Source organism: Suncus etruscus, chromosome 17 (genome assembly GCF_024139225.1).
Source record: "Suncus etruscus isolate mSunEtr1 chromosome 17, mSunEtr1.pri.cur, whole genome shotgun sequence".
NCBI lineage: Eukaryota > Metazoa > Chordata > Mammalia > Eulipotyphla > Soricidae > Suncus > Suncus etruscus.
In genome coordinates, this window is record NC_064864.1 from 58,918,456 (window position 1) to 58,942,461 (window position 24,006).

Here is a 24,006-nt window from a genome sequence, read left to right on the forward strand (position 1 = left end):
TACTAATCACTTCCTTTCTTTGAAGATGGAAGCGAGATATTCTGTCAGCATCCCTGACTGCTAGAGCTGGGAGCACCGGTCTAGGTGTATTAGCTTAAGTGTGCATGTCAATACAGCTTGCATCTCCAAGATCCATGGGGGCTCATTAGAGCAAGGTAGATCGTTCCGCTCGACAGCCACTCAGATAATGTGTGGCACCTCCTTTTTTATTATTATGAGAAAGCATTTCTTCGATTTTAAATGACATCTGTCAACAACCACAAAGTTGCCGATGTAGTGGGTGCAATTTTTTTCCCCTTACTTTTTGACCAGCTACCAAAACTGACTTAGGGGGAAAGGGACTCATTTCTATATATAAGTATGCACAGGTATGCAGACACAATTACACAGGTGTGCATATTCATAAATCTCTAGCTGTCTCAATGTGCATTCAACCCACCATACACATACTCTTCTGACACACTGATCAAGTCTCAGCTATAGTCCCCTCATTAGCTGATACATTATTTGTCAGCCTTGATAGAACAAGTATCGATCATTATAGTTAGAAAAATCAAAGCAACCCAGTGCAGAAAAGCAAGTTTTAGAGCTGAGTATTTGAAGAAAATCATCCAGTTTCCCAATCAAATATGTCATAATCAGAGTGTATAATTTTAGTTCTATATCAAAAGAATATACAGACTCACAGTTCAGTTTTTGGGATGTATTTGGGAGTATGTAGAAACAACCCACAATTCTGTGCGGCTTTGGGCATGAACAAACTTGTGACTTGCTTTCTTGGTGGCTGCCTGAGTTGTCTTACTACAAGAATGCTGATTAGTAATCTAAGCAGTGTATATTCTATATAGCTGCAAATTCAAATTAAGGGCTATTCTCTTAAAAATAAAGTCTGTGTTTAAAAAAATGATTATATTTAGAAGCTCAAGGAACAAAAGCAGTTTTTTTTAAAAGTATGATTGAATTTGTTTGAAAAGAAAACTATACTCTGGATATTAGAGCTGAGTATCTGCTGCAGCAGGAAATATTTGATTGTCTTGGTTTTCATCCACTTCTTAGTGTTTTGGAGTAAGATTTACTGTGGCCACATGCAACATGAGTCAGCCTTACAAAACAAAATAGACACCCCTCCCTGTGGATGGTCCCTGCACAATTGATTGGCAATTTGTCCGTTGCAGTGGTTCTAATCATGGAAGATGTGCTAGAAATTATCTATAATGGGTTGTGACTCCCCCACCCCTCCTAGAAATGTTAGGGCATATGAAGGCATTATTTTTTTTTTTTAAGGAAAAAAAAAAAGAACATTGTAGACAGTCGTCTGATTTTTTTCCCCCTTTTTCTTTTTTTTCAGAGGGCACATCTGCTCGATAACACAGAGAGGCTGGAAAGGTCATCGCGGAGACTAGAGGCTGGATACCAAATAGCAGTGGAAACCGGTAAGAATTCTGAGAGTGAGCAAATTGTCTTCCTTATGCACAGCAGTCCTCACAACACATGACATTTCAGGGGAACTTCAAAGGAGCAGCAGAGACAGCAGCCCGAAATGCGGTTTACATATCGGGGAGACAATTGGGAGCTTATTTGCGCTTATCTTTTTTCAAGTTAAAAGGCACGACATCTCCTGAAAACAGTTCCCGAGGTTTAAAAGTAGACATCTGAAAAGAGATGGACTATTTTGTCTAAATTCTACATTTGTCTTAATATGCAGTTACATGTTGTCAGTTTACCCACCCGCAATGATTGCTGGCTCAGTGTCGTCTCCACTGGCTGACTCCTTTACATTTAGTCACCTATGTAAAAATTAACATTTTTATCCAGCTGAATGATGTCAACAAGGGGCAAAGAAGTGACAAGACCGGCCTCGCCAAGTTTATATGTCCTTGGTTTTGAAAATGAGTCTAATGATCCCTTATTATTATTCTTTTTGAATCATCGCAGATTCTATAATCAGCTGGAGGTTGCGTTGGGGCAGGTGTAGTCAAATCAGCAACCAGGCTAATGTTCATGATAATCATAGTTAATGCTGTCCAAACTTTTGATAGGGGAGAGTGTTTACTGTTCATTTTAGAAACCATAGCTGTAATTTGCTTTCTACAACAAATGTACTTAAAATAGATAAATGTTAACATCCTGAATGCTTTCTGCAATGACTATTTTTTGTATACCATATACTAAATCTCGGTTCACCTCTGTAGTCACTAGGCATTTTATTATTTAGTGATTTTTTTGGTTTGCTTTACAAGATATAGATTATATATTCGCTAGTTAATATATTATGCATAGCTCCTGTTCAACATGTAAACCACCAAACTGTGTGATGAACATTTTCATTCATTTAAGAAATATCTCATAACAATTTTTATTTGAAAGAGCAAATGTAATGAAATGGTTCCAAATAATGTAAATGCATTTAAATGCCAGTTTTTTTCTTGCCCTAAGTTCATGACTATCTTATATTAGATTATTAATTTGATGATTTTTTAAGAACTGAATAAGGTGAACAAACACAAATCAGCATTCAGTTATGTTTAGGGGTAAAAAAAAATGGAGAAAAAAATAAATGTTCCCAGAATTTTTGATAGTATGAGTAGCTCTTCTTCCCAAAGATTTTGGTCCATTGACTCTGTTCCTTTGCTAACATAAAGCCAATCTTTGTTGCTTTTGTCATTGGACTCACCTTTAGAAGTGACTGTTCTTTTAAAGAATCTGAATAAGAGAAACACTGTTGACCTGGAGGTCAAAGACCAGGTTCAAACTCTAGCTCTTGTCTTTGTGATCCTGTGCAAGTAGCTTAACCTTTCAGAGTCTCAGTTTCTTCTTCAATAAAATGGAAACAAGATTGCATCTGAGTCATCTTAAGAAAGATAACATGGCCGGGCGGTGGCGCTCGAGGTAAGGTGCCTGCCTTACCTGCGCTAGCCTAGGAGACGGACCGCGGTTCGATCCCCCGGCGTCCCATATGGTCCCCCAAGCCAGGAGCGACTTCTGAGCGCATAGCCAGGAGTAACCCCTGAGCGTCACCGGGTGTGGCCCAAAAACCAAAAAAAAAAAAAAAAAAAAAAAAAAAAAAAAAAAGAAAGATAACATGCTAAAATGTTTGATAGCCATAAAACATTTTGTTACCATTAATGTGGGATCATATACAGACAATTACATTTATTGGCTAGAAAAACATTTTTATTGTGATTGAAATTTGTCTAAAGGAATAGAATTTCTCAAAAGGATTATTTTGACATTTTTGAGGAATAGAACATGAGTCCTCTTGAATGTGAGCATCATCAAGGAGCTTCCTTGAAAGTATTCCATTGGTGGAAACTCTTTCCACAGGGGACTGGGCTGAGTTGGAGCTATTCTTGCTGGGACACTGATCCCAGGGTTTGATGAAGCTGATTGGGCTGCCTTGTCTTTTTTTTTTTTTTTCCCCACAACACTTTTACCTAACTCCCTCCCTGAGCTAACGGAACTCATCAAAGAGGATCACAGATACTAGAAGAGGATCATAGATTGATCAAGGTTATAAGAGTGAATTGGATTTCACACTTATTCTTCTTGGTGTGTGTTAAATATAACAGCCACATCAAGCTATCTATAGCTAAAACATGGAAAATGTCAAGTTAAGATTGCCTTTCAAACCAATATCAGTCCCCACATACTATTTGATAGAATGCAATGGCAGATTCACTCTTGCGATTTTATAAAATTTTATATTTATCTGTCATTTAGGACTTAGAGACTTGGAAAAGATGATAAAACCAAGTCTGAGAAGAGAGACAAGGTTGAGCTTTGTGGAGGTGAAGGTAGAGATGGATCATCTTTCTGCCTAGAAAGGTTTCACCATGTTAGTTAAGTTTCTTGGATAAGTTTGAAAGTAAAGTGAAAATGAGAAATGGAGAAGAATGAGAAGGCAAGAATGAAATAATTTTCTTATCCTTGCTTTTTTATTAAAGTGATGTCAGGAAAAATGTAATTGGAGGATGGAAGTTGGTTATTGTTCTTGCTGCTCTCTCCTTTGCATACAGGAGATATTTGTTTGGCTTGCATATGTAAAGCCCTGGGTTTGATTGATAGCACCACAGAAATAGATAAGTAAGGTAATAATAAATAATAAATAGAAAGAAAAAGAGGAAATAATTTTGATGGTTATTATGTTGCTTTCTCTTTTCCTGTTTCCCATCTAGCCCCCTATCTAGTTATATCTCATTAGTTATCAGCCATTTATTTTTAGGAATGTTATAAATTTCTGCTTTCAATCATTTTGTTATACAATTGGAAGAACAACAAAAGGAAGACCTCTTAGTATTTACTGGTTTCTTCTCAAAAACTGTGACATGTAGGAGCCAGAGCGGTGGCACAGTGGTAGAGCATTTGCCTTGTGCGCGGGTAATCTAGGAAGGACCATGGTTTGATCCCTTGACATCCCATATGGTCTTCCAAGCCAGGAACAATTTCTGAGCACATAGCCAGGAGTTAACCCTGAGCATCACTGGGTGTGGCTCAAAAACAAAACAAAACAAACAAACATAACAAACTGACATGCAAATCAAAGATTCCTGAAAGGACTAAGCAGAACTTTTGAAATAGCATAACAAAAGGGACATGATTTATACGCATAAGTCTGAAACTAGTTCTAGATCACAACTAGTAATTTTGCCTGCTCACAGCCAAATGAACCAAAATAGGAAGTTGAAACTTGTTCATAAAGAATTTTATAAAGGATAATAATGTTTTTTTCCTAAGGTCATATTTTTCCTATTTTGGGGTATTAGGAATATGATAAAAGTAGATATCATATACTTTGTTTTTCTTTTTTTTTTTTTTTTTTTGGTTTTTGGGCCACACCTGGTAACGCTCAGGGGTTACTCCTGGCTATGCGCTCAGAAGTCGCTCCTGGCTTGGGGGACCATATGGGACGCCGGGGGATCGAACCTCGGTCCGTCTCCTAGGCTAGCGCAGGTAAGGCAGGCACCTTACCTCCAGCACCACCGCCCGGCCCCTACTTTGTTTTTCTTTACTTAGAAATAAAACAAAATTGGCAGCTTGATTTTAGACTTTCTGGGGAAATATATTTTGAACTTTTACTTGTCCATACACCAAAAAAAGCCCAAACAAATCAGAAACTCTTGCTATGATAGGCTGTAATGGAAAAAAGACCAACATCTGGTCTGTGGTTGTAAAGCTACTTGAATTTGAGAAATCACTTAATATCTCTCTGTGCATTATTTTATTTGAAAACCGGGAACCTGTTACCAGACTTTAGGTATCCCTTGTAATTGTTTTATAGTAAATGAAGTTATATATTTCTAAGTTCTTAGAAAATGAAGAGGATTTTGTAAAATCATTTTTATACTTTGCCATTAGCAGAACGGTTATCTTTCAAACTTATTGGCAAGACTTCAAAATCTGTTTCATTCATTCTATTAATATATATTTATTATATGTAATTATTAACAATTTGGTGCCTATTATTGGATAATAAAGAAACTTGTTAGTTTCACCTAATCAATTATATTTATACTAGACTAGAAAGCAAATTATTTTAACTACTAATGTCTTCCTGGAAAGCAAGGTCTGGAGAGAATACAGGGGTTAAGTCATTTACCTTGCATAAATCAGACCCCAGTTGATCTCTGTCACCACATATATTTCTCCAACCACTGCCAGGAGTCAGCTTTGAGCACAGTCAGGAAAGAAAGAAAAATTATCTTTTTTTTTTTTTTTTTTTTTTTTTTGGGCCACACCCGGCAGTGCTCAGGGGTGACTCCTGGCTGTCTGCTCAGAAAGAACTCCTGGCAGGTACGGGGGACCATATGGGACACTGGGATTCAAACTAACCACCTTTGGTCCTGGATCGGCTGCTTGCAAGGCAAATGCCACTGTGCTATCTCTCTGGGCCCGAAAAATTATCTTTTTTAGATTTATTTAAAATGATCAAATTTTGGGGCCAGGGAGATAGTAGGGAGGTAGGATGTTTGCCTTGCATGCAGAAAGTCATTGGTTCGAATTTTGGCATCTCATATGGTTCCCCAAGCCTGCCAAGAGCAATATCTAAGCATAGAGCCAGGAGTAACCCCTGAGTGCTGCTGGGTGTGACCCAAAAATAAAAAAAAATAAAATAATCAAATTTTTTTTGTTATTCTTGACATGCTTAAAAGTTGTTATGTCAGACTGGCACTTGCTATCTCTCTAACAGCAACATGTCAGCAGTGGGAATTCTGCCTGAGATGCACTGCTCTAAGAGTACATGATTATTTCTGTGTGCTATTTACATCCTGATATGTACTAGAATACTCACAATCAAGGTTTTTTTTATGTTTAGTTTTTGTAAATCATTATTTGAGAAATCGATAAAGTCACAAGTTAGTTTAACAGTTCCATTTGGGAAAAAAAGAGAGAGAGATGAGAGGATTAAATTAAATTAAAGAGAGTTTAGTTTGGTTTAAAATAAACATCAAGGACCAGAGCAGTGGCGCAAGCCATAGGATATCTGCCTTGCATGCGCTAACCTAGGATAGACCACAGTTCAATCCCCACAGCATCCCATATAGTCCCCCAAGCCAGGAGTGTTTTCTGAGCATGTAACCAGGAGTAACCCCTGAGCATCACTGGGTGTGGCCCCCAAACCAAAAACAAACAAACAAAACATCAATAGGGAGCCAAAGCAATAGCACAATGGTAGGGCATTTGTCTTGCACATGGCCAACACAGGACAGACCCTGATTCGAATCCTGGTATCCCATCTGGTCCCCCGAGCCTGCCAGGAGCGACTTCTGAGTGCAGAGCCAGGAGTAACCCCAGAGCATCACTGGGTGTGACCCAAAACAAAATAAAACAAAAATAAAATAAAATAAACATCAAGGGAGACATTATCAGATTCATTAATAAAACTTCCCTTGGAGTGACCATCAAAGAGAGAACAATGTGCTGGTTGGAGGGGCGATTGAAGTTTAGCTTCTAAGTTCTTGTCTTAGAGTATGTGAGTATTTTTTAAAATTTACTACTAATAGTCAGGTATGACTAATAGCCATGGAAATATTCTTTTTGTTTGAGATCGGGAATTTTATTCTTAAAATTCTAGATCATCTGCCCTCTATTCTGAAACTACTCCTTTTTCTCTTTAATGTAAATATCTCATTATTGCATTTGATGCATAGCTAATGGAAGCTGAATGATGGCTAACATCAATAGACAAAAATACAAGCTAACCTCTCCATACGTACATGCTTGTCTCAACCTCTACCCTAAGTGGTCTTAGCCTCCTGGCAGTCCACTCAGGAATAAGACACACAATTTGTTAGTGGTCAACAGCCTTACATCTTTTGTTTTGTTTTGTTTTGTTTTGTTTTGTTGTTGTTTTGTAAAACTTTTCACACCCGGTGGCTCTGTGCTCAGAATTGATCCTGGCAGGCTTGGGTACCATATGGGATGCTGGGATTCAAACCATTGTCTGTTCTGAGTTGCTGTGTGCAAGGCAAATGCCCTACTGCTGTGCTATCTCTTGGGCCCCAGACTCACATCTTTGAAGAATGGTCCTATGTCATTTTCTCACCTTGATCCTACCTTCTCACATACCAAGTTTCAGAAGTTGTTCTTTTTCTCAATGGCTACTTTGGGCTTCTGATGTTCCAACTGATTTCTTTTTTTTTCTTTTTTTTGTTTTGTTTTGTTTTTGTTTTTGGGTCACACCCGGCAGCACTCAGGGGTTACTTCTGGCTCTACGCTCAGAAATCGCTCCTGGCAGGCTCGGGGGACCATATGGGACGCTGGGATTCGAACCACAGACCTTCTGTATGCGAGGCAAACACCTTACCTCCATGCTATCTCTCCAGCCCCACAACTGATTTCTTTATGCCAGGTTTCTGTGCTAAAGAAGTGGTAGTGATTGGTCATATGTAGAAATAATACAGTGTTTATTGAACACTTAATAAGGGTCCTACTGTTTTCAGTACTCTATAATATTGTCTATTTATTACATACCACAATCTGTACAGTAATTGCCTTTTTTTAAATAATTGCCTTTTTATTATTTTTACAGTTGAGCAAACAAGGTAGAAGGAAATTAAGTTATTTTCCCTCTTATAATCAAGCTAGGAAATATGGCAACCATAACATTCACCTAACAGACAATAGTGATATGTGAATAGGTCCCATATGTGTATCTTGAGTGCCTTTCCTGAAGTGATATTATAGTCAAACATGTCATGTTTTCCTATCTATTAACTTAATTTCTGAATTATTTATTAAAAATCAGTTATTGAATATTATTTTCCATGTTCTGAGGATATGGCAGTAACAAGAACACCAATTTGTTATTCCAGACAGTTTAATGGATGGGATCAGATTGGAAAAAGGGGAGGATGAGATACACATCTTGAAAATGAATACAGAATGAACAATCATTTGAAATAGTGGGAAAATGCAAGAGTAATAAAGACTAACTGGTGACAATTACTTAAGGTTAACTCTCAGGAAGATCCTCCCAGAGAAATGCTTTGTAAACTATGTCTTAAAAAATATAAACATGTTATCAGCAAACAGATTTGGGGCAGGTGGTTCCTAGAGGAAGGATCAAGCACTGGACTTTGAAACAACTTGAAGTCTTTCGGGTGTTTAAAGAACAGAAAGAAGACTGGTAGCCTAGATCAGTGTGACAGAGGAGGTGCAGCTCAAGGGCCACTGGGCAGATCCAGAGAGAGTGTATATTGAGGGGTGTGGAGGACTGGAGCAGAGGAAGGAGACTGAATTGGACCCCACATAGACTATGATAGCATTGGAGGTTTTTCAGCAACAAGTTGCCTAATCCAAGTTGTGGGGGACAAATGGATGTAGGGATGGAGCAGCACAGGCATAAGAATAGGAAGGCATGTTAGGAAATACATTGCAGTCCTCTCAGAATGGCTCCGTTTACAGGTTCAAATGAATGGAGGGAGTTAATGGTGAAGATGCAGAAGAAATTCCAGAACATTTCAAAAGGCATTACGGGTCTAAGTATATACCTCACTAGTAAAGTGCATGCTTCACATTTGTGAGGCTCTGTGTTCAGTACCCAGCACAAACAGAATCAAAAAAGAAGTCAACAGTCAACAGTTAAGACATTCAGGAGTAAAGAGTTTGAAATGTGCTGTTCATTTCCTTAACAATTGGCATGGGATTCCAGATGTTCTTCCTTAAGGATATCCCCCAACATATGTGAATATGCAGGTGAAACTCTATGTTTGGGAGGGCTTTATATAGTGACTGGCACCTAATCCATCAGCTGTGATATAATATGAGCATCAAATCAAATATGACAGTTTTATTTTGGTTTGTTTTGGTTTTTGGGTCACACCTGTTAGCACTCAGGGATTACTCCTGGCTCTGTGCTCAGAAATCTATCCTGGCAGGCTCGGGGACCACATGAGATGCCAGGATTCGAACCACCATTCGTCCTGGGTCAGCTTCGTGCAAGGCAAATGCCCTACCGCTGTGCTATCTCGGGCTCCAGCCACACATCTTCGAAAGGTGGTCCTATGCCATTTTTTTAACTTTGTTTCCACACTGTAGTTTACAAAGTCATTAATAATACAATTGTTTTGGGTATTCCGTATTTCAACACCAACCCTACTACCATGTGACTTTCCCTCCACCATTGTCCCCAGTTTTCCACTCATACCTCCCTCCAAGGTTTGCCCCATTAATGGACAGAAAATAATTGATTTTATATTGTGTTACATAAAATGGCTAACAGAATTATCCAAAAATACTTCAATAAAAGAAATTTTGTGAAAATGATTATATCTCACAACGAGGGTCATTAAAATCATTGAGGGTTTACTAAGCTGTTCATTGCTAGTTGAGCCTTCTGTATAATTGTTTTTGTTTATTGAGCTTAGTTGGCTGCTCTGCTACTTTTCCATCAAATTAGGTGTGGAATTTGGAGGTGTCAGATATTCAGATATGCAGCTCAGCAACTCCAGGATCTGTAGTACTAGACAGATGAATTTCAGCTATATACCTTGGCTTGCATCTCATCCAAGATTAATGGTGAAGCTGTGAAACTTGGCTGTTATTTACATGATGGGTTGTGGAATATGAGTGTGGCTTCTGGGACTTCAAGCAGTATGGGGGGGCTGCCACCCCATTCTAAAAAGACACTAGTGTTTCAGCTCAAACCCATTGTACCTGGAATTTTTGCCACTTTGGTATCCTAGAGGTTGTGAAGTAGTGAAGTTGAACCATTTGTCTGTGTCTGTGTACCTTGGGCTGTGGGTGCAGCTGGGACTTGGCTAGCCCCCTTCCTGAGGGTGTCCCAGAGATTTGTGTTTCTGTGAGTTTTAGCAGGTTGGCTTGCATATTTTCTAGATTAGTCATGAAGCTGTGAAGCTGAGCCTTTGTTTTACTCAACATTTTGTTTGAAGAATCATCACAATACCGACTCCTGAAGTTTATGAGAAACATAAACAAGATAGTGCATATAGAAAAGTTTTATAAATTACTTCCCAGAGTATGGGTTTCTTTATTTTCTTTCTAGTCATCTTCATTTCAAATAGTTTTCACATCTAAACTTGCATTGCATTTTAGTAAAATTTGTATCAGACTAAAGAGGAAATGGTTTCATTCATTACTTACATACATGGTGTGTGGACCAGCAATGTCATCTAGGAACTTGTTAGAGAGGTGGGATCTCAGGGCCTCAGAACTTCTATACCAGAATTTGCATCTTCACAAAGATCAGCCACTATTTGAATTCAGCATGTGAAATTTGAGTTAGATGTCCACCCTCCAGTGCTAGTATTTTATCTCTGTATAACCAGATAAGTATGTATGTATATATATATATATATATATATATATATATATATATATATATATATATGTATGTATGTGTGTGTGTATCTGTATAGCCAGATAAGTCACTTCATTGAAATATATGTGTGTGTATAAAAGTACATCTATACATACGTGTAAAAAGTTAGGCCATTAGCTATCATTATCATTTATACTACACTTTATATAAAATACTATGTATGATTGTGTCATTGGTAGTGATGCATTAAACATTATTGAGATGCATTAAACATTATTGAATAGCTGTAATAATTGGTGATCTTACCTTAGTTAGGAAAATATGAGTAGGTATTATTCAGCAAATAAAGTAACTAATAACCTAATAATCCATCTTCTTATACCACTTTATTATTCTCATAACATATTTCCCTATATTTAAAAACTACTTACCTTTCTTTTTTACAATAGCACATTTATCACAATATTCTGTATATTTTGTTTTATTAGAGAAATGCAGGATAGATTCAGAGCAAGACTAATGGTAATTCTGTGATTTATAAGTTCCTTTCATGTAAGAAATATTTTCTCCCCAAACCTTACTTGCAGGAGAATTTACATAGAAGGTCCTTCTTTTTCTGTTTGTTTTGTTTTGGGAGTTTTGCCCCTCCATCCTCTCCAATTATTCTCTTTGAGAAGTCACTTGAGTCACTGTACTAGGTACCATGTAATAATTTGGTTCAAAAAATCTTTGAATATATTATCTACAGAAAAGATTAAGGGATAAAATAGTATACATAATTGAAAGTAATATATTAACTGTTTTGACATAGGAATCTAACTTGGAGCTAAGCAGACACTTCAGTAGCTGTGTATTTCCTCCCTTCATTTACTAAATCATTTATAAGAGTTCTGGGGAAAATACCTCAACCAAAAGTAGGAACTGTATGTTCCTTGTTCTTCTACCCTGATAGAAAACCAAATTTCTGATTTCTGGGAGTGATATCATATTATATAAAAGATAATAAGTCCTATATCTCACTTACTCAGAGAGATTTCAATGTGCTCTGTGGAGTATCAGTGCTTTAGGGATATACAACTGAGAAAACCAGATCCCTTAGTCCTGTGTTATCGGAGTGTAAGACTCAACATTGATTCAGATTGTTTTAAGTAATTTAATTTGAACACACATTGGAATACTGACTTGGGTGTCTAACAACTACAGAAATGACAAAATAACAGTGCTATTCTGAAATATAAACATAGAAAAATAGTTTTATAAAATTGACTTGATGTCAAACATTCAGTCATAAATATCTGAGATAATATATTTTCCTGAAGAGAGAATATTATTCCCTGCAGAGAGATTTTAAATGATAGAGTGGTATGCTTTCATGATCTTGACGATATCTTTGCTTGATAGGCATGTTTTCAAATTCTGCAAAGATTTATTTTATTGGAACTTTTAAGTTTAAAGCAATGAGTGGTAAATGATCCTCTTCATGCATATGATCACTTTATGATTATAACTCTATTAAAATCTGGTGTTTCAAGAAAGGAATGGCTCTGCTCAGAGAACAGAGGAGTTGCCATTTGGGGGAAGCTCTTCAGCAGTATTTTCAAATTGTGCTTAAATATGCTTTGTGAGGTTCTCTCAGCTGAATTCTACTGAGTTCCATAATGGTAAGAAAAGGTTGTCATTTAAACTTTTATTTGGAAACCCTCCTCCTTAGGTAGTCCAAACGAATTCATAGGGTTCATTTTTAATCCATTAAAAAGTATTATACTCATTTTTAAAGGTGTCTTACTCCATAATGCCTATGCCTGTTACTGTTGGTTTGTCAGATACACATGAAGCCATTCTTATTCTGTTGCACCTCTGTGAGTTAAGAAAAAAAAGGATGACGACCAAAGCCGATCGCTAAAATGCCAATTTACTTTCATATGTTACAAGGAAGGACGGTTAAGCTTATGACCTTATTGCACCATGCTTATATAAGTTTCCTTGGGATTTTTTTTAAATCAGGTTTATTTCCCTTTGAGTCTGACTTCTAGTGCCCAGAAATTTTCTTTTCAGCAGTGTTTATGTATTTAACAGAATTTTCTAAGGTGGGTGCTACAGAATTTTCACAGCATGGGTTCACATTGGATTAAGACTTTATGTGCTACTTATATCAAGTGGAAAACTTGATGGGCATGAGCTTTAAAAATGTCTTTTTGTGTGTGTGTTCTACATTTGAAGCTTTCGTCTGTACTTCCTGTTGGGCTACAGTGTTTTCCAACATTACTTTAACAGAACAAAGTCAACATTAAAAAATAATTTTTTATTGAAGAATATGTTTTCCAAGTCAAGTCATTATCAAAGGGACTGTCATGGTGGGCTGTCATTCATGTATAGTGCTGTGTTGTCCTTTTGCATCCTGAGATATAAACTCTAAGATATAGTTAAATAAATATCTATTTATTTAGAGGAAAGAAGAAACCCCTCAAAAGTCTGACAAGGAAAAAAGCTTTTTGAAAACTCCATTTTGAAGGAAAAATAAACTTAATTTTAAATAATCCTGCCATTATTCTCGAGATTGTTAATCTCATCCCAGTCCATTGTCACAGTTCTAATCTGCTTTTAAAAGTTGATATTCATCGCTTCTTGGCCTTTTAGCTAAGATCAAGTGTAAAAGTTGATATTCATGTCTATATAAAAAACAGACAAACCCTGTTAGTTTGATCCTTTTCTGGTTTGGGGGCCATACCCCCTAGTGCTTATGCTTATTCCTGGTTCTCTGCTCTGGGGTCATGCCTGGAAGTACTAAAGAACCATCTGTGGTGTCAGGGATCAAATCAGGGTCTACCACATTGCAAGACAAAAATCTTAACCTCTGTAGTATCTCTCCAACCCATAAAAAGGTTATTTAATAAGATAGAATATCTTTTTTTGTTTGGTTGGTTGTTTGATTGGATTTTGGGTCACACCCAGCAGCGCTCAGGGGTTACTCCAAGCTCTATGCTCATAAGTCTCTCCTGGCAAGCTCAGGGAACCATATGGGATTCGGGATTCAAACCACCATCCTGCTGCATGCAAGGCAAACCTTCATGCTATCCCTCCGGCCCCAATAAGCTAGAATATCTTAGCAAAATATTTATTGGATAAATATGTAATAATATATAATATATATAATAAATATATAATAATATACAATAAATATAAATGTCTATAATAGACTGTTTTAACTTATGTTTTATTGAATCACCAGGAATTACAGAATTGCAAAATTGTTCATGATTAAGTTTCAGATGTACAGTGTTCCAACACCATTCCTCTCTTCAGTGTCCACTTCCCTCTACCAATGTCCCCAGTTTTTCTCTGGCTCCCCCGTCTGTCTAAGATGGGCACATTTTCCCTCTAACATTATTCCTTTCCCTAACGAATATTCCCACCACCACCCCAGAGTCAAGCTTTCTACTAAAGACAGATTCTTCTGCTCTTCCTTTCCAATGCCTTTGGACATTTATTTCTCACCTGCTATGTTTCTTTATATCTTTATATCTTGCATTCGAAAGAGTTCATTCTGTGTCTGTCCCTCTTCTTCTGACTATCTTCACTCAGCATGATAGTCTGCAGATCCATCCATGAAGCAGTAATTTGCACGACTTCATCTTTTCTTATAGCAATATAGTATTCCATTGTGTATGCAGTTTCTTTATCCAGTCATCTGTTTGTTGGCTTTGTGTATAATGAGCATTTTTTTGTTATTGTTGTTGTTGTTGTTTCATGTTTGGAGACTACAACCAGTCATGCTTGGGGCTTACTCCTGACTCTGTACTCAGGGATCCAGCCACGGTCATTTGTAACTTAACCCCTATATTATCTCTTAGTCCCTGAATGAATGTTTCTGAAGCTTGATGGAGGAAGCAATTTTACCTATTTCATTGAGGTCAGGGAAAAATTTGGAGGAGTGATTCCTATGGAATAAATCCCAAGGGAACAGGGCAAGTGGGTAAACTGTAAGCATTCTGGCATTGGGGAAAATACTTAACTTGTAAGAATTTATAGACTGTGTTTTTGCCATAGCTATTGTTCATCAAAGCTACTCTGAATTTGCAACTGTTAACATATTTTTCAAACGTTTTTATTTCAATTTATTATTTCAGAGTATTGCCCAGTTAACCTTGGGCAATTAACTTGGCTATTCTCAGGGTTTACTTCTAACTCTGCACTCAGGGATCACTCCTGCCAGTGCTTGGGGGACCATATGGGATGCCAGGGATTAAAATTGGGTTAACCACATGCAAGGCAAACACCTACCTGCTGTACTGCTCTGGTCGCATTAATTTGTGCATTTTGATGCATAAATATGTTTTTAGATATGTAATCATTTTTATTAGAATTGTAATCATTTTATTTAATACATGTGGAGATTTAAAAACTAAATTCTAACCTTCAGTCATTTTTATCCTTGCATTATGTGCTAAAATCATAATGCTTATTAGGAATAACAATATGCAACAAAATTTTTAGACTACTTTTACATCTATTGTACTTTATATTGATCAATAAATATACTTATTTTGAAATGAAAATTATTCAGAATGGGTTGACTGATTCACTATTTCCCCAACTGTCATTGGTTTCCACAAGCCAGAATGGGTATTGATTTGGTGTTGCATAGAAATTAGCTACATATATTTCTCTGTTCCTCATTAGCATATGTAGGAAATCTCCATAATGGTTAGTGCTTTATAGGAACTGGTTGATGAACAGAACCTGTCAGTTAAATAGGTAAATAAACAAGACTGTCCTTCAAAAACTGCACAAACTTCAAGGATACATCGTTTTTTTTCCTTCTTTTTTTTGCAGGTGCTAATACAGTACTTTTATAGAGTCCTCCAAATTTTTCATGTGGGTGAGTGAAAGGGATTGACTGGAGTGACTTTGTTAATATGAAAAGGAGACTTTTTTTTAGCATTCTGACTCTAAAAAGTAAGCATGAAGATGGCCCATATATCTTAATGCCTCACTGCTATTGCCTACCAGCTGTGAATTTTCATACTACAATGAATCCCCCTCATTTTATAGCTGTGTGCAAAGTACAGTGTCTCATTTTTCTTCCTACTTGGACTTCCTGTAGAATGCACACCCCATATAGTTCTTTAAATTCATACTGTTGTGAGAACAAGTCACTCTTTCTGTTCTCGCCTTTGTTAACTGTAAACCTCGTGGAGCAACAGCTCTTTCGTGCCCTCCGTGAGTTGCTGGACTCTGCTCAAATTAAGCGCTGTAAGATTAGCAGCAGGTTACAAAGGTGGAGTGTTATCTTTCTCTTCAGCATTTTTGTATAACGTTGTCTTGATCTGGAAGATGCTAACAAATTCAAACGAACTCATCGTCTCATGTCCACCCCTTGTCAATTGAGACTTCATGTCTACCACATAAAAAGTGAGACACATGCTTGTACAGTTTCTGCTCTCCTTTGAGGATTTAAAAAAAAAGTTACACATATAAAATTCATAGGCTGTATTTTTTAATCCTAGTGCCAAGTCAAATTACCAGTTTTCCACCTGAAGTGAAGCAAAAGAAAAAAAAAAAAAGAAATGTACTTGGAGCTTCATAACTACACTAACTGGGGTTCAAATCTTGCTGTTATTACTTATTCCTGGGGAGACCTGAGGTGAGTTTCTTAGTCTTTCCACACCTTTGTTTCCTACCCTAAACATCTGTCTTCTATAAGGAAGTTGTCCTAAGAGTTTAGTAAGGTCAGAGACATGAGATCACCTAGCCTTTGGTGCTCAGTGAAAGTTGGGTTCCATTGGTGCTCATTTGCTTAATAACGCTATTTTCTCTAACAAAACCCTGTTACCTCAGGGACTTGTGGAGGTTACTTTTCACCCTGGGTGAAGGTTCCTTGTGAGCCAATGGGCTTTCTTCTCACATGCTAATTGAGAAAAACAGGGGGCTCTTAGTGTTTTTTTCCTTGCACTAAGGCTTAAATCCTATTCATTCTTTCATTTCTTTTTGGTTTATTTTTTATTTTTAATTTAAAAAACAATTTTTTGACCATTTCCAGAGTACTTTGCTTTTTTAAAATGGGCTTTAAAAACTAATAACTACTAACAATTTTATTTTATTTTACAATAATCATATCATATAGAATCTTTATTCTAGTTCATCTTTACAACATCTTAATTATTTTTTCTTTTTATTAAATCACCATGAGATAGAGTTAAAAAGTTGTTGATAGCTGAGTTTTGATCATACAATGTTCCCAACACCCATCCCTTCACCAGTGTTCAATTCCCGACACCAATTTCCATTTTTTTTTCTTTTCTAGATATAGGGTCTAATGTCAAATAGAAATAGGTTTTAAATTTTATTTTAGGCACCATTATTTACAGCATTGATAATTGCAGGGTTTTATGAATAAAATAGTCCAGGGCATATAATGCACTAGGGTGTCAGTTACCCTCCACCATTGTCCCAGTGTTTTCCCCTATTTACTCCCACTCAAACTGTCTTCTAAGACCAGTTCTCAGTTTCTGTTGCCTTGCATATTTATTGTTTCTCCACTGTGTTCCTATAAATACCACATGTGAAGGAGCCCATACTGTATCTGCCCCTCTTCTTACTAACTTCAAGCAGCATGATACTCTCCATTCTATCTATGTAGCAGCAAGTGGTATGATCTCATTTTTTATTAGAGCTGAGTGGTATTCCACCATGTATATGTACCATATTTTCTTTATCCAGGTACCTGCTCTCGGACACTTGAGTTGTTCTCAGATTTTTGGCTATTATGAATAGTGCTGCAATGAGCATAGACATACTCATAGATGTCTTTTCTGAATAGTTTTTGTACCCTTGGGATAAATCCCAAACAGTAAAATTGTTAGATCATGTGGGAAATCAATTCTGGTTTTTTTTGAGAAGTATCCATATTGTTTTTCAAAAAGCCTAGCCTAATCAACATTTCCACCAACAGTGAATGGGGTCTTTCTTCCCCTGCACCCCCAAATCTGGTTGTTTGGTTTATTCTTTCTTTCTTTCTTTCTTTCTTTCTTTCTTTCTTTCTTTCTTTCTTTCTTTCTTTCTTTCTTTTCTTTTCTTTCTTTCTTTCTTTCTTTCTTTCCTTTTCTTTCTTTCTTTCTTTCTTTCTTTCTTTCTTTCTTTTCTTTCTTTCTTTCTTCCTTCCCTTCCTTCCTTCCTTCCTTCCTTCCTTCCTTCCTTCCTTCCTTCCTTCCTTCCTCCTTCCTTCCTTCCTTCCTTCCTTCCTTCCTTCCTTCCTTCCTTCCTTCCTTCCTTCCTTCCTTCTTTCTTTTTCTTTTTCTTTCTTTCTTTCTTTCTTTTTTTTTTTTGGTTTTTGGGTCACACCCGGCAGCGCTCAGGGGTTACTCCTGACCCTATGCTCAGAAATTGCTCCTGGCAGGCTTGGGGGATCATATGGGACGCCGGGATTCAAACCATCGTCCTTCTACATGCAAGGCAAACGCCCTATCTTCATGCTATCTCTCCAACCCCCCCTTCTTTCTTTATTTTGAGTCCTCAGCATTGAAAACTCAGGTTGCCCTAATGGCCACTTCTGGTCAGATCTGGCAAACTGAGCCAGATGGCTCAATATTTGGGTCCAGTACCAGTAGGCTATATTCAGATGTATTAGGATGAGAGGGAAATGTAGTTCTGGGGATTGAACTTGAGGGTCTCAAGAATGCAACACATACTCTCCCATCTTTGATCTAACTTGCTGACCCCGAAATTGGTCGTTGTTGCCTTCATTGTTTTAGGGTGAGCTCACAGTGTACAGGTGTTACTTCTGGCTCTGTGCTCAGGGATCACTCCTGGCTATGCTTGGAGAACCATATGCAGTGCCAAGGATTGAACTGGAGTGAGCTGCATGCAGGGCTTAACCCTGGTATATTCTCTCCAAACAATTCATTGCATTCAGTTTAAGAAAGGAGAGAATAGAAGAGGCACTTCTTTTTTTTTTTTTTTTTTTTTTGGATTTTGGGCCACACCCGGCGGTGCTCAGGGGTTACTCCTGGCTGTCTGCTCAGAAATAGCTCCTGGCAGGCACGGGGGACCATATGGGACACCGGGATTCGAACCAACCACCTTTGGTGCTGGATCAGCTGCTTGCAAGGCAAACGCCGCTGTGCTCTCTCTGGGCCCAGAAGAGGCACTTCTACTTTTAGAGCTCCAAGAGAAACTTGTGACACATCACTGGCAAGAGTGGTATTTTTCTAGATGCCGGAAGCTGGGAAGTACAGTTACAGCTGGCCAAGCACTTCATGATCACAGCTTTCTGTCAGCAAGAGAGAGAGAATGCACGAGCAAATATTGTCTGTCTGTTTATTTTCCTCTACCATACTGCTTATCTCTAGCCCCTTTAACTGTCTCATATCTAGACAATAAAGTTATTTCAGTATATCAATTAAAACTCTTAAGTAGTGGCCAATATAAATGAGGAAGGTGGGTTAGTAAATGACTTACAACTCAATACAGTGGCTATAATCTAGGATTTGTGACAAATGAAACTTTCTTACTTATATCCTGTTAAGAGACACATCATTTGTTTTCTTTCCAACTTGAGTTTATCTTATTCACTTCTCAAATTTATATTCTTTAGATGTGCAACAAATGAAAAATCTACTGCATATATTTTAATCTGAGTTTTGGTAGTTAACTACAAGTCAGCAAATTTATTTATATCATTTCTAAAGTATTAAAGAACATTGCACACTATCAAAGCCAAAAGGAACCTAAGGAGACTGGATAACTAAAATGTGGTATGGCGGAGCAGGGCCTAGAATACCAGGCACATCTGAACAAAGTGTGGGCTTAAGTTAATAATAATGTATTAACACTGTTTCGTTATCAATTGGCAGATATACAGAAGTATTTATATGATGTTATTAGTAAGTTATAATAATATTATAATGACTGGGCATTAAATATATGGGAATGCTGTACTATCATAAGTATTTTTTATAAGTCAGAAACTGTTCTAAAATAAAGTTAATTGTTTTTCATGGTTGGCTATTTTTGGGGGGCCACACCTGGTGGTGCTCAGGGGTTCCTGGTGGTGCTCAGGGGTTTTACTCCTGGCTCCATGCTCAGAAATCACTTTAGGCAGGCTCGGGGGACCATATGGGATGTGAAGAATTGAACCCATGTCTGTTCTGGGTCAGCCACATGCGAGGCAAATGACCTACTGCTGTGCTATCTCTGGCGCCTATTTTTCAAGTTTATTATTATTATTAGTTATTTTTATTTTATTGAATATCTACAGCATAATACTGTTATTACTGTAGACCAATCTCTTCTTTTTAACTTTCATATTAGCACTTTAGATAATTTGGCTTTTCCAGTAACTAACATGATTTGTATCTATTTAAAGTGTCTTGTTTAGCATACTCTAAGAATGCTCATCCTGGCCCAGAGAGATAGCACAGCGGCGTTTGCCTTGCAAGCAGCCAATCCAGGACCGAAGGTGGTTGGTTCGAATCCCGGTGTCCCATATGGTCCCCTGTGCCTGCCAGGAGCTATTTCTGAGTAGACAGCCAGGAGTCACCCCTGAGCACTGCTGGGTGTGGCCCAAAAACCAAAAAAAAAAAAAAAAAAAAAAGAATGCTCATCCTACTCTAAGAAAATGTATTTTCTTTTTCCTTTCCCTCTATCATTGCTTTTAATAATTCTGAAAAGATTAGTACTGGCTTTTATTAAATGATTAAAAGGTTCAGGCAAAATAAATTATCCAACCTCACACCAATAAATATTAAATATATTACGGGATATAGTTCCCTACAGAGTTTCTGTAGTCCATCTCTATTGTGCCATCTTTAAGATTCACAGATCTTATCTTTCCAGGAATAAATAGGTCAAAGTACTCATTAGAAGAAGGATAGTCAATAGGATATGTTCTTCTGATTTTTAGTCTACTTCATTCTATATGATGATAATGCATGACACTTAGTGGGGAATGGAGAGAAAGATATTTCTTGTGCCAGTATTGTTAAGTTGCCAAAGTTATAAAAATGCAATTTTTGTTTTATTAGTTTTTATTTAGCTGCTCAAATGGCATAACTCTAGGATTTATATCTAATGACTTCTAAGTATTCTGTATGAATAAATTTTTAAAACCGTACTAAATCTAGTTCCTTTCACCTGTTTATTTGTCTTATTCTTAGGCCATTATGATCATTTTCTGATTTCTCCAAACAGTTGTACCCATTTTTAGTAATATTTTTATGTGAAAGGAAGTGGAAGTTAGAATCCAGATTTGTTGACCCTTGAGATCTTATATTGACCTCAGTAGGTATTAACTTTTTAGATCAATGAGTGCTGTTATTGACCTCAAAGAAAAGTCAATATCTGCTTGTTAATTTGCAGCTTGAAAATGTTATACATTTTGTTCTTCATTATCACCCTACTTATTTCAACCATTAAAAAGCTATGTATTTACTGTTTCTATAAGGCAATCATCATATCAAAACATTGCAGTTTGGGTATTTAAGAGATAATCATTGACATGGAAGCCATTTGTAAATAATTCTATTCAGTTTCTTGTAAACTTTCAACTAGGAGATTCATGTGATTAGGAAAATAAAAAAATAGAGTCATACCCAAATGAAAAACAAAAGAAATTAATCAAGTTTAAAAAATATACTTTATTGTATTTCATTTAATTTGTTTTTAACATTTGAAAAACAATTTTAAATATCTTTACATATGGTAGGAATATTCAGACACACATATATAAGTAGAAAAAGTAAAAGTGATAAAATTGATTGGAAATAAGTGGTTGAAAATAGCATTTATAGCATTTTTTCCTTTTCCATGTATAAATGAAAAAGATCCTTGCAAATGTAATGGGCGGCATATGTATTGTATGTCAGTGAACATGAAAACATTTATGTAAGAACATTTTGTGGGTTTGAATTTTAGAGGTCTATGCTTCTAACAAGTATTTATTGGTAGAGAATTACCTTTTTTTCACATCCTACTTGTTTTGTGTATTAACATGGAAATGTCAAGTTTTGCATAACTTGAATTGTCTCAGAATTGCCTATTGCTGAAATTCAAATGTCAGAACAATGCTTCTGCACATATATGACTCTGATATTTCAACTCTAAGGACCTCATAAATGATTCAGTATCACTATGGCCTTGTTGTAATATAACTTTAAGAAGAGACAGAGTGTGGTTTAGGAAGTCGTGGTCTATTCAGTTCAGGCATAAAGCACTACTCTCTTGGCCTATTAATAGTCATTAATTATTTTTAATTTTTTGACTATCATGGTGAAGTATGGAGCTTTAAAAAGTATTATTTTTAATATGTTTAGCCAGTGGCAGAAATGAATTTATTTAATTTTTTGTAATAATTTTGAACTGGCATGTCTCAGTGTAATTTATATTAAGTTTTTGTTATGTAGTCATTAATTTTGGAAGGCATGCCCAGCAATCCCCAGTGGTTACTGCTGGCTCTGCTTCCAGGAATCACTCCTGGTGGATTTGGGAGTCTATTGGTGGTACTGGGGATTGAAACCAGGTCAGCCATGTACAAGGCAAGCACTCTACCCAAGGTACTACCATTCTGGTCTAAATTATCAAATTTTTATTTATTTATTTATTTTGGGTTTTGGGCCACACCCGGTGGCACTCAGGGGTTACTCCTAGCTCTATGCTCAGAAATTACTCCAAGCAGTTGTTCCCATGACAGTATGCTTCAAGGGCAGAGAAACTCTGTGTCTCTTAGGCCAAGGGAATTCCTTTTCTAATTTCCCCAATACTTACTGGGTTTATGCAAAAAAAAAAAAAAAAAAAAAGCACATGTTCTGTTCTTGTGGTTATTATTTGGTTGTTGTTTTTGTTGCTGTTGTGCTTTTTTTTTTAGTTTTCTGTTTGTTTGTTTTTTGTTATGTTTTTCTTTTTTCTCTTTCTTCTTTTAAATTGATCCTCATAACCTCTAGACAGTCTCCTCCCAGTTTTTTTTTTTCCTTTTCTCTTTTTTCCCAACAGAACCACATAACTTGAATCATCTTGTTCTACCATATAAATTGACAGGGGGCAGGGGAAGCAGGGAGTGGATGGTACCAGGACCAAACAGTTGTATGAACATTGAATGGAAATAAAAGATAATCAGACTTAAACATCAAACCCAAAGTCAACAATACTCAATCTATAATAAGCTATACACAGAGGGGACCAGTTACACTAGCTGTCTGTGGAACAAAGGAGGAAGATATGGGATGCATGCTGGGAACAGATATGGAGGGAAGACAACCCTGGTGGTAGGAATGCCCCTGATTCATTGTCACCATGTACCTTAATATTACTGTGAAAAATTTGTAATTCACTTTGGTCACAATAAAAATTATTAAAAGAAAAAATAAATTACTCCAAGCAGGCTTGGGGGGCCACATGCAAGGCAAACATCTTACCACTGGTCCCTAAGTTCTCAAAATTTTAAAGTTTTCTTTTTCTTTCTAATAATAATAATGATGATGACTGAATAGTTCTGGAGCATAAAGGATGAAACTAAATACTCTTTCAAAATATGAATGGCATCTGTACACTTAAAAATTCTTTTTTCATGGGTTAAAGGGGTGGGATTTATATTACACCTATCAGTACATAGAGCTTACACTTGCTCTGTGAGGTTTGCAGGGGACCTTCAATGATGCTGGGGATAGAACCCGAGTTAGCTGCATGTAAGACAAATGCCTTAGCATGCCTTGTACTAACTTCCTGGCCTTCAAAGATATAAAATGTTTTATTTATTTATTTATTTATTTATTTATTTATTTATTTATTTATTTATTTATTTTGGTTTTGGGGCCACACCCAGTGACTGTCAGGGGTTACTCCTGGCTATGCACTCAGAAATCGTTCCTGGCTTGGAGGACCAAATGGGATGCCTGGGGATCTAACTGCGGTCCATCCTAGGATAGCACATGCAAGGCAAATGTCCTACCGCTTGTGCCACTGCTCCGGCCCCAAAATTTTTACTTTTAAACTGGAATGAACATGAGAGATGCCAAGTTTAACTCTCATTTTATACAGAAAGCTTAATTTAATATTTAGTTACATTTTTTGCTATTTGCTTAAATTTGTTATTAAAATCTAGAATATTATTGACCATATTATGAGGTTGACAAACTATTTTTACCAGTGTCATATTTTTACATTTATTTTTACCTTTACAGAACATACTTTCCTTGGGGGTACTTCATCACTAAGAAGCTTATTTTTATATATCC

The 24,006-nt window shown here is 36.8% G+C and overlaps 1 protein-coding gene across 2 annotated transcripts in view; it reads left to right on the plus strand.

Annotated features, from left to right (window-relative positions):
• VTI1A (vesicle transport through interaction with t-SNAREs 1A) overlaps positions 1-24,006 on the plus strand; it is a 449,364-nt gene that overhangs the window by 129,362 nt on the left and 295,996 nt on the right. For both annotated transcript variants that reach the window (XM_049764530.1, XM_049764531.1), the window contains exon 5: positions 1,349-1,433. In XM_049764530.1, coding sequence (XP_049620487.1) covers positions 1,349-1,433 — 85 coding nt within the window. The remainder of the gene's footprint in view (positions 1-1,348; positions 1,434-24,006) is intronic.